We start from the raw sequence: 14,516 nt of genomic DNA on the forward strand, positions 1-14,516 counted from the left end.
GTGACTAATAACTTGATAAAGAGCTAAGGCTTGAAACGCGTAGGTGTGGGTCTCCTGCCTGTGTATGTTTTTTATGATCCAATAAATTAGTTTCTTTTTCTCCACTTTGGGAACGCTCTCGTTTTGACTTTTTTTCACCCTGCATGGAAGTAGTGCTGTGTCTTTTTGTTCCTGTTCTTATAAACCAACAGTGACTGATAACTAGTAACTATTCATATTGATATCAGTATACAGAGATTTTTTTAAGGAAGCTACTTTATCTAGGGTGATGGTATTGTCCTCATTTCCATTTCTGAGCATTTAGGCTTTATATAATGACGAACGATCAAAGGAAAAGTACCGGAGAAGGAGAAGGGGAAGAAGCAGTTTTCTAAACTGGAATGCAAACAAGGAAGGGCCATGTGAAGGGTAGTATTTATATGCAGTGAAGAGAGAGGACCATATTTACTCTCCGGCCAGCACCCCTGGGCAGGTGGGAATCGGAACGCATCAACTCGGATGCCAGGGAATCTGCGAGCAGCAAACCTGTCTTGGACGTGGGAGTCTTGGAATCTACCTGTAACGGATTTTCTGGCCTGACCTGACCCACCCAATCTCACATTGGCCCCTGTGGTCTAACCAGTCCCCATTACAGGATTGTGTCTGGTGGTGTACCTGTTGGCAACAGGACTCCTGAGTCTTCCGCATGATGTTATGTGGGGATTGCCAACCCAGACAGGCATCTGAGGTAGTGTGCATGAGTCCTACCTATATCCAGTGCAGCGCCTCCACCTCATCAGGATCCCTGCGTCCGCAAGGGGATGGTTCTGATGAGGAACTCCTCCTTGGTGGTGCCTTCCGCTGGAGAGTAACTTCACACTCACACAGTGGGGTTGTCTTTGAACAGGGCATCTTTATTGTTGCTTGGTGGTATGGGCCAGCTGCCCCTCACAGCTAGCAGTCTAGCCGCTCATCTCTCTGCTGCACTCCATTAGGAAGGTTCCTTCTCCTCTAATAGAGTTGCTCTCCACCTCTCCCCTCAGGGATATTCACCAGCTTGTCTCTCTGCTTTGAGCTGCACAGACTCACAGCTATTGCATCAGACACTGCAACACTGTTGCAGACCTCCACATGACTCTCCTGAACAGAGTCAGAACACCAACAGAACTGAACTCTAACTTTAGGCAGTGCTGTGTCTTATATTACCTCCAGAAAACAGACACGCTCTGTGTCACTAAGGGTGGACACAAAGCATGTTGTCACTTCCTTTGGGACATATGACACCTCACCAGGGTTTGAGGGCAAACCTCCATGATTGTTGCTGGCAATCCTGCATACTTATACACAAAAGACACTAGATGGCGCTCGACACATAAACAATCATGCAGTGAGTATAGTGATAATATAATGTAATCAAAATAAAGTGCAATGAGTGCTATAGGAAAAAACTCAAACCCTGAAAGGACTGTTTCAATTGTCCACAAGAAAGCACAATATAGAGGAAGTCAGGGGAGCATCATTACCTATAGGAAAAAAATAAATAAAACCATATTGCAAAACGTAATAGTAAAATACACTTAAATGGCAGATCTCTCTCAAGAGCAAAAGACGCTAGGTGGTAACACTGCAACCACAGGCTAGCGACAAGGAGCAAAATCAGGAGGAAAGTGCGTCCAGGACAGAGACACAGAGTCAAAAGATAAAATGCCAAACTTTTATCCGACAATGATAAAATTGGAGGCTTACGAGATATCAGATGTTAAACAGCATTTGTGTATGGTAAAGATGTTCGCCGAGTCGCGGGGATTCCGAGAACGCGACTCGGCGAACATCTTTACCATACACAAATGCTGTTTAACATCTGATATCTCGTAAGCCTCCAATTTTATCATTGTCGGATAAAAGTTTGGCATTTTATCTTTTGACTCTGTGTCTCTGTCCTGGACGCACTTTCCTCCTGATTTTGCTCCTTGTCGCTAGCCTGTGGTTGCAGTGTTACCACCTAGCGTCTTTTGCTCTTGAGAGAGATCTGCCATTCAATCCTGCATACTTACCAGGTTTACTGCCAGCATGAGAAAGAGATATGTACACCAATTTTACACATGGCTACATACCGTAGATATATCAGGCTGTGCAAGAGGATCAATGTGCATGAAACTTGTCTCTGCAGCGGGGGCCACATAATCCACAGAGGAAGCACCAGGCACTGGAGGACAATCAGAAATAAGTATGCCCGTCCCAATAGCTGGAGCACAGGAAACAGGAACAGGTACATCAGGCACTGCAAAGCAATCCAAGAGGAGTGTGTATGTTTTTGAAGGGGGCGCCATAGAATAAGCAAAGGGTACATCAGACGCTGCACAGGAATCAGTGAGCAGTACCTCCATCTTAAAAGCGGGATCCTTTGAATCAGTAAGGATATCCGGTACTGCAGGAAAATGAATGAGAGGTAAACTTGACTTTGAAACAGAAGTCATCGAGTCAGTAATAAGTACCTTAGACGCTGCAGAAAAATCAGTGATACTTAAACTTTTTCTTGAAATGGGAGTTCCAGAGTCATCCATGGCTTTAACAGGCACGGCAGAGGAATCAGTTAAAGATATGCTTGTCTCTGAAGTGGGTGTTTGAGAATCAGCAGTGGTTACACTAGGTGCTGCAAAGGGATCAGAGAAAGATACGCTCATCTCTGAAGTGGGAATCTGAGACTCAACAATAGGTATACCAAATACTGTGGAGAACTTTAAGGGAAAAGGCTTAGAGTCAAGGATAGGGATATCAAACATTGCAGGGAACCCAGCACGGACAGAAGAGGAACTGTGAGAGAGGGAAATTTAGGAAACGATGTCAGGGCATTTCCTGACACCCATAAACCTGAAAATACCTCCTTCAAATTTCAAAAAGATCTATCTGTCGCCCATACAAATATTCGGAGCCTGCTGCCCAAACTGGATGAACTGAGAGCATGGTGCCTTATGCATAAACCCAAAGCCATCATTCTCACAGAAACATGGCTAACCCCTAAAACTCTCGATGCAACTATCACCATTCAGGGATACTCCATCTCAAGGAAAGATAGGTCAAAGAGAGGAGGAGGGGTGTTATTTTATATTGCAGGCACCTTACAATTTATGCTGTTAAATTGCCCCCTCTCTTGAAATCCTAGTTGGCGAAATCTTTTCTAAGCCCATCCTAATTGCTGGCATCTACCGCCCCCCTAAAGACCCTCTACTGTCCTTGACTGATATCACCCAGTTTCTTGGCTCCATTTCCTCTCTGAATGAGAAGGGTGAGCTGCTAGTTCTTGGGGATTTCAACTACAATTGGCTCGACCCTAAAAACAACAAAATCCAGATACAACTCAAATCACTTAAACTAACACAACTATTTTCCCAACCCACACGGACAAACCAGAAATCTCACAACCATTCCTTGCTAGACTTGATACTCTCCTCTAATCCCAGCAGATTCCAATCCTCTGACATCCTTCCTGACATTTTCAGTGACCATGCAATAGTGTACTGTGTAAGGAAAATCAAACCGCCCCAATCAAGCCCTAAAGGTCTCCTCACTAGAACATTTAGAAACTTTAACCCACAACAGTTTCTGGCTGACCTTACTAGCTGCCCTTGGTACAGAATCGACTTAATTCTCAACCCCGCGGTTGCACTTCTGCACTTGACTATTTCCAATCTGTGTTCTTAAAACTCTGTGATACCCATGCTCTACTACGCAGAATAAGGGTACGGGGGCCCACCTTCCAAGGGTTACAAGTGACCTTACAGCACCCTACCATTTCAGGGTTGTCTTGTGGAAAAGATACAAAGTAACTGGCACTACGAAGGATCGTAATAACTACAGATGCATGCGGAACGTGTGCACAAGGCAAACAAGACATGCAAAAGCACAATATTACTCTGACAATCTTCGCCAGAATACAGCAAACCCAGATAACTTCTGGGATGTAATATCTCTAAGGAGGATATTACTATGACAAATCCCACTGACATTGCAAATTGTATTGTATTGTACGTCTTTATTTGTATAGCGCCATTAATGTACATAGTGCTTCACAGTAGTAATACACGTGGTAATCATATAAATAACAAATAATATAATAGAAATAACAGGTCATGGGAATAAGTGCTTCAGACAAACGTAACATTTAGGAAGAGGAGTCCCTGCTCCGAGGAGCTTACAATCTAATTTGTATGTAGGAGGAACGTACAGAAACAGTAGGAGGGCATTTTGGTATGTGCTTCTGCAGGGGGCCAAGCTTTATGTATCATGTTTCTAGTAGTATCTACGGTGCTACTCATATGCTTCTTTAAGCAAGTGTGTCTTAAGGTGGGTCTTAAAGGTGGATTTAAGTGCATTCAATGAATACTTTGTGGGGTGTGCTACTAACTTATTAGTGAAGCGCAACCCAAACCACAAACATGAACCTCATTCTGAGAGTACCTCTATAGCCCCACCCTCTCCCAACACTGCTCACAATTTTCAATTTATCCCAGTATCAGAAGAGGAGATTACATAAGCGCTCCTCAAATTAAAACTAAGCAGCCAACATGGACCTGACTTACTACAATCTAAGTTCACATAAGATACGTGAATGAGACCGCAATCGCCGTTGTAAATGTATGCACAGGACTAAATGACAGGTGCTAAAAGGGTATATGTACAGTAGTAACAGTGTTGATCAAAAGATTGATCAGAAAGAATCCCCTTATATAGAGCACTCAAATGTCATTCATATTATTGAGAGTGGACGCAAATGGTCCTGCAGTGAAATACTGCAAGTCTGACAAGTAGCCCGGAATCACCGCGGATATCAAAAATAATAACATTTTATTAATTCTACATAGATAGTTAAAAACACATATACATTGTTAAAAATCCCTATACTATTGTGGCAGATATGGATAAGTGAAATTAGATGGCTATAATGCCGTATATCAACATATCATAACTATCAAAAATCACAACTGGTTTTAATGTCTCTAACCTCAGGGTCGTGGACAAAATGGTACATATCAATCCGGAAGCAAATATAGTGGGGTATATCTGAACTTATACACATATATAGCTAAGAGCTTATGTAGCATAGATAACTGATATGAATCATCTGCGAATGAAATGTTCATAGGACAAACGCATATATTCTCATGAATCACTGCAGTGTATAGATACAAGCGTCTGCTTGTTGTACTCAATTGGCCGTCTCCAAGGGGTAGTGATGCCCTGAAAGTCAATGTATCACATCTATATCGTCGCAGTGTATCACATCTGTGGCATAGATAAATAAATATGCAATGTTGTATACAGATGGTCACCAAAACCGCTGCAGTGTAAACAATAGTGTATCATAGTATATGTAGTGTCCTATACCATATAACGTCCACCGCTCATATCGATTGATACAGGTAAATTCTGGAAAGTGGTACAGCCCAGTAGCACTGGTAAATACACATATAACCTGTCTTAACCCAAGTATCTAGGTATCTAAGAGACGCTAAGCCGCCATATGTGCCGCTTGAATCGATACAAGCCTGCTCGTGATCCCAGTTGCTGAGAGTCGCCACTCGAGTGACTTTCAGGGCATCACTACCCCTTGGAGACGGCCAATTGAGTACAACAAGCAGACGCTTGTATCTATACACTGCAGTGATTCATGAGAATATATGCGTTTGTCCTATGAACATTTCATTCGCAGATGATTCATATCAGTTATCTATGCTACATAAGCTCTTAGCTATATATGTGTATAAGTTCAGATATACCCCACTATATTTGCTTCCGGATTGATATGTACCATTTTGTCCACTACCCTGAGGTTAGAGACATTAAAACCAGTTGTGATTTTTGATAGTTATGATATGTTGATATACGGCATTATAGCCATCTAATTTCACTTATCCATATCTGCCACAATAGTATAGGGATTTTTAACAATGTATATGTGTTTTTAACTATCTATGTAGAATTAATAAAATGTTATTATTTTTGATATCCGCGGTGATTCCGGGCTACTTGTCAGACTTGCAGTATTTCACTGCAGGACCATTGCGTCCACTCTCAATAATATGAATGACATTTGAGTGCTCTATATAAGGGGATTCTTTCTGATCAATCTTTTGATCAACACTGTTACTACAATCTAAGTTCCTAAGACTTGGTGCCCCAGCCATTGCCAAACCAATTGCTTCCATAGTCAACTCTATCCTGTCTGCAGGCCATATCCCTAAGACCTGGAAAACTGCCAGAGTTATCCCAATCTTCAAAAGTGGGGACAAAAACACTGTCTCAAACTACAGGCCAATCTCCCTTGTCTCAATCCTATCCAAAGTCATGGAAAAATGTGTCCACTCCCAATTAAGTGGTTACTATACCAAGACAAATTTCCCTAGCCAATTCCAATCTGGCTTTCGCCCCAAACACTGCACGGTAACTACCCTGCTAAAAGTTTACAATGAGATCCAGTGTGAAATCGAACTGGGACAACTTACTGGTGCAATATTCCTAGATTTTGCAAAGACTTTTGATACTGTTGATCATGCTATCCTGCTTAACAAACTCCAGTGCTCTGGAATAGGGAAGCATGCTTTAAACTGGTTTCAGTCCTACCTATCAGGTAGATCCCAACATTTGTCTATCTCAGGCTCTAACTCCAACCCCTTGGATATCACCTGTGGTGTCCCACAAGGCTCTGTTATGGGGTTCTACTCTTCTCAGTATTCCTCAATGATCTTCCTACAGCTTGTAAGGGAGCTTCATTACACATATGTAGCGGGTGCACCCCTGGGGTACGGTACTACTGATGCTGCATTCACCTGTGAGGCTAACCTGAGTCCTGAGCCTCCGCCACTGGGAGCCTGGGGTATACTTACACTCGGTGCAGCACCTCCACTGATAAGGGATCCCAACGTGGTGGGAGTGCTCCCTTATCAGAACCCACATATACAATACCACACATGATTGGATAAACAGTATTTACAGATGAGAATAATAATAACCCTTAGTACATAACCAACATAGCATCACTCTGCAGACACAGCATATATATATCATCACCATATGGAACTGGGTATGTGCTTATACACAGTCCTGTATCACCTTAGTCCCTTGTGTACCACTTTGCCAGGGCACTTAACCTCTTAGTGTCCACCAGCTAGAAAGTCAGCGTAAGTGTGAGGGACAGCACTTCCCTGTGTTGGGGCCCGTTGGTGAACTTAAATATAATACCTTCCTGGTTAAGATCCTAACCAGGAGAATCCTTGCTGACTCTGCAACACCGCCACGTGATCCCACGCCGCACTGCGCTGCTCTCTGCAGAAATGGATGCACACGCTGACTCCACAGGGGAGGGATTCCCAGCCGGATGATCCTCTGCACACTGTCTCTGCTATGGAGTCAGATACTCGGCCAGCCCTCAGGCTGCACTGGCAATCAGGCAATGTCCTGCAGCATAACCTCTCTACAAGCTATGTGAAAAGGTCCCTGCAATAAGGCTTTCCCTATACAGCACTCTCAGCAGCTCTACAGTGACTCAGGGATCTAACTGGGCCCAGGGGTTTTGACCTCTGCCCTAGTCCCTGGAGCACTGCTCTGTGGACCTAACCTGCAACTTCAGGCTCCTGGTCTTTACGGACTGCTTCCTGTTCCAGCATGCAGTAGTCTCTTTCCTGCTATTCCAGCAGAATCCTGCAGCCCTACGGCTCCCTGGTGTCAGGTGGTGTCACTGCCCCTGAGCATCATGGGGCTTGTAGTTCTATCTGCAGCCTTTAACATAGGGAGCCTGCGTAGGGAACCGCCAGCGACACCGTCACCCTGCCGCACATCTCTGATGGTAAGGAGAGGGGGGGGGGGGAAACGGGAGCACTGGGAGACCGGAGGGTACCTGGCTACACATGTATGCAGATGACACAATCATATATGCACACAGCCCTAGCCTCTCCGACCTTGAACACATATTCCAATCTGATTTTTTGAGACTTGAAAATTGGAATTCCCAAAACAAACTGTTTTAAACACTGACAAGACTATAACAATGGTAATTGGGACTAAGGCTACATTTTTAAAGTGTCCAATGACTGAGCTCCAGATTAGAACCAACGCTAATACCATCCTTGCCCTTATTACTAGTTTTAAATACCTGGGCATATGGTTTGACTCCCATTTAACATTTGGTATGCACATTGATACCCTGACATCCAAAACCTATGCAAAACTAGGTGTACTTTAAAGAAACAAATCCTCCTTAAGTCTGCTGGTCAGAAAGTGTATTGCACAGCAGATGCCAATGCCAATTATAGACTATGGCAGCGGTGCGCAAAGTGGGGGGCGCGACCCCCAGGGGGGGCGGGAGATTGTGCTGGGGGGGCGCGGGCAGTTGCAGAGGCCCCCCCTCCCCACCCCTTCCCCCTCCCCCCCCTCTCCCGTCCTTCTTTCTTTCCCCCCCCACCCTTCCCCCCTCCCCCTTTGTTCCCATTCAAATTTAGATATTCAACCAGTTCAGTAATGATTTATAGCATACTATCTACATCTTGCTTACCTTGTACATCCATAAATTACTTGAACAGAGATCTCCACATTGTGATACATTATAGATTTAATCAAAACGATTGACACCAGACAACTGTTTGTTTTTATGTTTTGTTACATTTTTATTCTGAGCCAAACAAGCATCCTTACATACATTGATACTATTCAAGTGTATTCAATTATATTGACAATATGTTACTTAGGTTACCATTGTCTAGATGTTAAATAAGATTATGCTTTGCTGGCACTACTTTTTAAAACGTCTTTTATTAACCCCCATATATGGGTATGTTGTTGATCACCTAACCCCACCTGATCTGTATCTTGTGCAGGTGTTTTGTGTTTACACAGCCTATATGTATGTGTTCCCCACGCTGCTTGATCATTCTTTGACAAAGGCCCTCGGGCTGAAACGCGTCAGATGATCCTGCAGCTGTACCTGTCTGTTCAATAAACCTTTTGAAGTCACCACCTACGTCTACCCTGTCCTGTTCATTTGGCTGTGCTCCGCGATTTCTCCTGCTGCTGCTGGAGGACTTCATACATTGCTGTCTGCAGGACTGCACGCCGTTGAGTCGCTGCCCACGGAGGGGAGAGCTGCCGGTCACGTGACCACCCCACAGCATGCTGCCTGCACGCCGGAGTTAACGGCTTCACTGCCTAGACTGGCGTGGAGCTTTACGGCCCGCTCTTATTATCCAGTGAGGAGGACACCGCCGGTCGCGTGACCGCCCCACCGGACTCCCAGCCGTGGTGGGGTTGGCGGTGCAACGCTACAGCCAGAGACGCTGAGGAACAGATCCACACATCACTACTCCCCACAACCGTGAGTTAAGCAACATTTGGTGTCCTATGCTGGGCCAGCTGCTTTCACAAGTTTCCTCATTATTATTATACTCTCCTTGCAGTGACTCATTCACGGACTCTGATGCACCTAAGGGATGATATATATTATCCAGTTTTCTACTACAACTGGAACAGTCTACCAGAGACTCTCAAAGCCGCCACCAGTCTAAGGTCTTTCAAAACTAAAACTGTCTCACATTTTAATCTTGTCTGTAACCGTTACATACGCCTATAATATATATTATCTTTAACTGTGCATGCAAAGTCTTGTATATAATGTATACCATGTTCACTTATGTAACTATGTATTTGTAACCATGTATTATTTGTCATCATAACTCTATGCCCAGAACATACTTGAAAATGAGAGGTAACTCTCAATGTATTACTTCCTGTTAAAATATTTTTATAAATAAATAAATAATGTACGTGCATGTTCCAGCCAAACCCCGGACTGGAACAGAACCCTTACACTGATAGAGATCAAGGAGCAGGTTTTTATCTGTTTGGATACAATTCTTCAAATAACATCACAAATGACCTCAGCAATAACATAATTGATGATATCACAAATGACCTGATCTCCTCACACAACCCTCAAGCTTAATCTTGGTCACTCTGAAAATCCAATTTGCAACATTAGCAAAAATACAACAGCAGCAGCAAAAGTTCTTCAAGGTCAACGAGATTATTGTTTGGGACGAGAGTACAATGTCCCACAAACACGCATTGGAGACTCTCAATCGAACATTTCAGGACCTCAGAGCAGTGGCGGATTTCCCAGTAGGCCCTTCAGGCCCGGGCCTAGGGCTACAAAATTTGGAGGTGGCAAAAATGTCTGCACCCATATGTATTTGTCGAACTCTTAGGCCTATCGGACCTGATGGGAATTCATTTACATGTGTCGGCCGCCTCCTTGCTGTCGCCCTCTATCTCCTTTGGAATCCCAGCGTCAAATGACGCCACAGACACCCCAACGTGATGTCACACAGCGTCTTGTTTCCATGGCAACGTGACATTGCAACATCAAATGACGGCACGACCGCGCGTTACCATGGCAAAGCGACGCTGTGTGCCGTCATGTTGATGACGTCCACGTCTTCATTTGATGCTGGGATTCCAAAGGAGATGTAGGGAAACAGCAAAGAGGCGGCCAACACATATAAGTGCCATGGGGCACTTGAAAGAAAGTGCCTTAGAGGCAATGGATGGAGTTGTTGTTTTAATATAGGATTTACACTAAAACTTAAAATGTAATTATCCATTTATAAATCTCACTATTTTTTGGTTTCTTATAATCCCTGAGCAACGCCGGGTACTTTAGCTAGTAATAAAATAATTACCATATCTCTCTATAACTTGAGCATACATTGAAAAAAGGTGCTGGAACTCCATTCTCCTGAACTTTCCTACAAAAGTAACCCGGTTAAAAGATTGCTATGTACTGTATACTGTACTTTATGTGAGGGGGGTGCAAACTTTTTTCCCTGCGCCCCCCTGCCGGCTGTCCCCTCACTCCCGCGCCCCCCCCCAACCCCAACTTACCCTCGCTCCAGCGTAATGACGTCACGTTGCCATAGCAACGTGACGTCACATGACCTCGCAGCGTCATTTTGACGCCGCGTTGCCATGGCGACGCCGGGAGGAAGCCGCCGGAGCCACGGGTAAGTATGGTTTACAGAGGCCCTGCAGCTCCCCCGGCACTTAATTTAAGTGCCTTCGGGAAGCGCGCGGGGCCTCTGTAAACCCCGCGCCCCCCGTCGGCAGTCTCGCACCCCCCTGGGGGTCGCGCCCCACAGTTTGCGCACCGCTGCTTTATGTGACCACGTGAGGAAATGGGACAATCCAGTGCAAAATTCCAAACACACATACAGCATTTCTTACTTCCGTTTTTAGAAAGTGTTTAACATTCTTAAATCTTGACAAAAATGTAGATATAGGTTTTTAATGGAATTGGAACTGGGGGTGGGAGGGGTCTTTCAGAGCTGAACTAAGTTATTTTCCTAAAATATTTACCAGTGAGATTACAGGCATTAAATCCTTGTTTTTCTAGTGCATATATTGACCCGTCAAATAGGGAGTTGCAATAGATGATTTTATGGCTTCCTTTTGGCCTTCGGGAGTTGTAAGATTTGTTTCCCTTTGAGGGGTAGAGACACTAGTAACTTTACCGGTAAGTATCTTGAATGCCGGGCTGTCTCCAAAGCTGAAAATGCTGTGGTTCAATTAGGAATGGGGAGGGTTGTCCTTTCAAAAGGCAAGGAATAGTGTGGGGATTGCACCTTTATTCCAGTGAATGATTGTCACGTTAATGCCTTTATTCTGTTCAGTTGTGTTAACAATACATCAACCAAGGGGTTAACTTGCATTGCAAAATACTTATTTTCTCTGTCTCTTGTGAGGTCACCTGGATTGACCTGGCCTCTACCTGTATAGGTCAATAACACAATATGTTTATACTATGAGTGACTGGTGATGGTGTCCAGGGATAACAGAGATCTGTTGGTTATCTTAAAGGCCACCAGCTAAATTCCTGAGATGTTAAGGAACAGACAGGGCCCTCCCCATTTCCTTACATACTTAAAAATGTGTGATAATTAAAATATGATGTACTTTCCAAGGATAAGAATATAGATTTGGTGCTGGCAAAGTCAGACATGTGTAGCAATACCAAACATGAGAGTTTGTCTAAAGTTGCTTATTTCAGATATGTGTTTCTCCCTCAAAGATTAAAATGAGCCCTATCAAGATAGATGTCCAGAAAGTATATTTTAATCATACAAATACAACAGGTAGGGTAACATTTTTTCTCCCAGCCATACATATCACAAGAGATTGATGGGTGGGAAATCAGGCACACCCACAATAGGTTGACCTGTCCTGGTGACAGAGGCAAAGTTTGTGCATAAGACCCATGAATTTGTCTATCAAAATGATTACTTGTGAGCACATTCACTTGTCTCAGACAAGTCTGCAACCTTGCTTTTCACCATACTCTCCAAGCATACAATGCTTCTAATGCAGCAAAGGATTCTGGGAAATGACTGCTTGTATCAAAAGTAGAATTCAATGCAAAGACTAGTAAAAATAGCTTCAGTACATTCTTATATGAAGATAGCAAGTTTTCTATTAGTAAATAGAGACAAAAAAAGAGAAAATGTAGCAAAAGTACACCAGAACAAAGTCTACAGTAAGTGTGACCAGGAAGTGCCACCACACTTCCAAAGTAAACGGTAATAAAAATTTTTTAAAAAGAGAAGAGACCACAGCACTAGTATATCCAATTGAAAATAAAATACTTGAATTTATTCCATAATGTGTTCAGCAGGAAGGAAGACTGAAAAATAAGCAACGTTTCAGGTCACAATGACATTCTCCCTTGAAGCTTGGGAAAGGGTCATTGTGAACTGAAACATTTATTTATTAATTGTTTTAATTATTTTTTTTAGGTGTAGTATTTTTGGTTATTGCTCATTGTTAGTGCTCTGTGGGGATAGCTAAATGTTTAAACTCTTTAACATACACAAGTCACGTGCTCACAGGTATGGCTTTCGTGACAATGCTATTCAAGTTGTTCATAACACTTAGTTTAATGTGATATTTTTCTCCTTCACTACATAGTTGGGTAGTTGTATAAGGCTTGATATTCATTTGTACGTGTGGACTAAGATGAACAATCTTTAATTTTCTCTGTGGTCTACATTCTTATTTTGCCTTTACAGCTACATCAAAGTAATATTGTCACTAATGGATAAAGATTGTCGTTATCTCCTGGTTCTCGTTGCATATGATCCAAAATTGGTTAGAGGTAAGAAGTGATACAAAGAAAAGTTATTTACCCAAACATGTAACTATTTGTTAAATAGAAGGAAAGGAAAGCACTAACCAAAGATAAAGTGGTCTAAGCTATATAAGTGAGTGCTGCATGAAAAAAGAACAGCTCCAAGGTAGGTGCTGGTTCTCCAAATCTCAGGGGAGCGAAGAAGTCATGCAGGAAAGAAAAAATATATATAGTGCAATATGCTATTACTAATGGTGATATATATATGAAAGGCTCCCAAATGCCTACTCACAATAAAGCAGAATAAGGAGAGCAGTATACCAGTCAGTGCTGGTGATGTCCCTGGATAATACAGGAGTGGTGTAGCAAAGATGGGTGATGGATCAACCAAGTACTAATCGTAGCGCTTGTTGGAGTGGGTAGAAAGTCTCAGCAGTCTCGGAAAAGAGAGGGCAGACCATAGTGCAGGTCAAACACAATTTATACCAAATAAAACAAACTCACAATTGGCGGCTTACACAATAGAGAAAAAAACAGACACGAAAGCTGTATGCAAGGTATACAGGTGAGTAGCGATCTCACCGCTCTGTTGTTCCATCTCGCGTGCCGACACTGTCTTCCGCATCCGTCTGCGTCCTCTCCGTCACTTCCGGTTGATGCGTCGTGCGTCACCGCTGCATACGTGATGGACACCTCGGGAATATCTCTGATGCTCACTCTCTCACGCAAACTGCCTCAGAGCCACGCTCAATGCGTTTCGCCGTTGAATGGTGAACGGAGAGGACGCAGACGGATGCGGAAGACAGTGTCGGCACACGAGACAGAGCAATGGAGCGGTGAGATCGCTACTCACCTGTATACCTTGCATACAGCTTTCGTGCCTGTTTTCTTCTCTATTGTGTAAGCCGCCAATTGTGAGTTTGTTTTATTTGGTATAAATTGTGTTTGACCTGCACTATGGTCTGCCCTCTCTTTTTCCGAGACTGCTGAGATTTTCTACCCACTCCAACAAGCGCTACGATTAGTACTTGGTTGATCCATCACCCATCTCTGCTACACCACTCCTGTATTATCCAGGGACATCACCAGCACTGACTGGTATACTGTTCTCCTTATTCTGCTTTATTGTGAGTAGGCATTTGGGAGCCTTTCATATATATCCCCATTAGTAATAGCATATTGCACTATATATTTTTTTTTCTTTCCTGCATGACTTCTTCGCTCCCCTGAGATTTGGAGAACCTGTATGTACCCAGACTTTGGAAACAGTCTACGCTATAGGGTTGAGAGAAGTTGTTTTTTGCCTTTATTTTTCACTGATTCACATATTACACTACATTTATTTGATTTACTTAGAGTATTATCACTGTGT

General features: G+C 43.3%; 1 protein-coding gene across 9 annotated transcripts in view; it reads left to right on the forward strand.

The window, feature by feature from the left end:
* The window catches only part of LOC142487004 (thiopurine S-methyltransferase-like), a 62,036-nt gene that overhangs the window by 38,592 nt on the left and 8,928 nt on the right, over positions 1-14,516 (forward strand). For all 9 annotated transcript variants that reach the window (XM_075585626.1, XM_075585623.1, XM_075585627.1 and 6 more), the window contains one exon: positions 13,086-13,171. In XM_075585626.1, the coding sequence (XP_075441741.1) occupies positions 13,086-13,171 (86 nt within the window). The remainder of the gene's footprint in view (positions 1-13,085; positions 13,172-14,516) is intronic.

The sequence above is a fragment of the Ascaphus truei genome, chromosome 2, assembly GCF_040206685.1.
Source record: "Ascaphus truei isolate aAscTru1 chromosome 2, aAscTru1.hap1, whole genome shotgun sequence".
Classification (NCBI taxonomy): domain Eukaryota; kingdom Metazoa; phylum Chordata; class Amphibia; order Anura; family Ascaphidae; genus Ascaphus; species Ascaphus truei.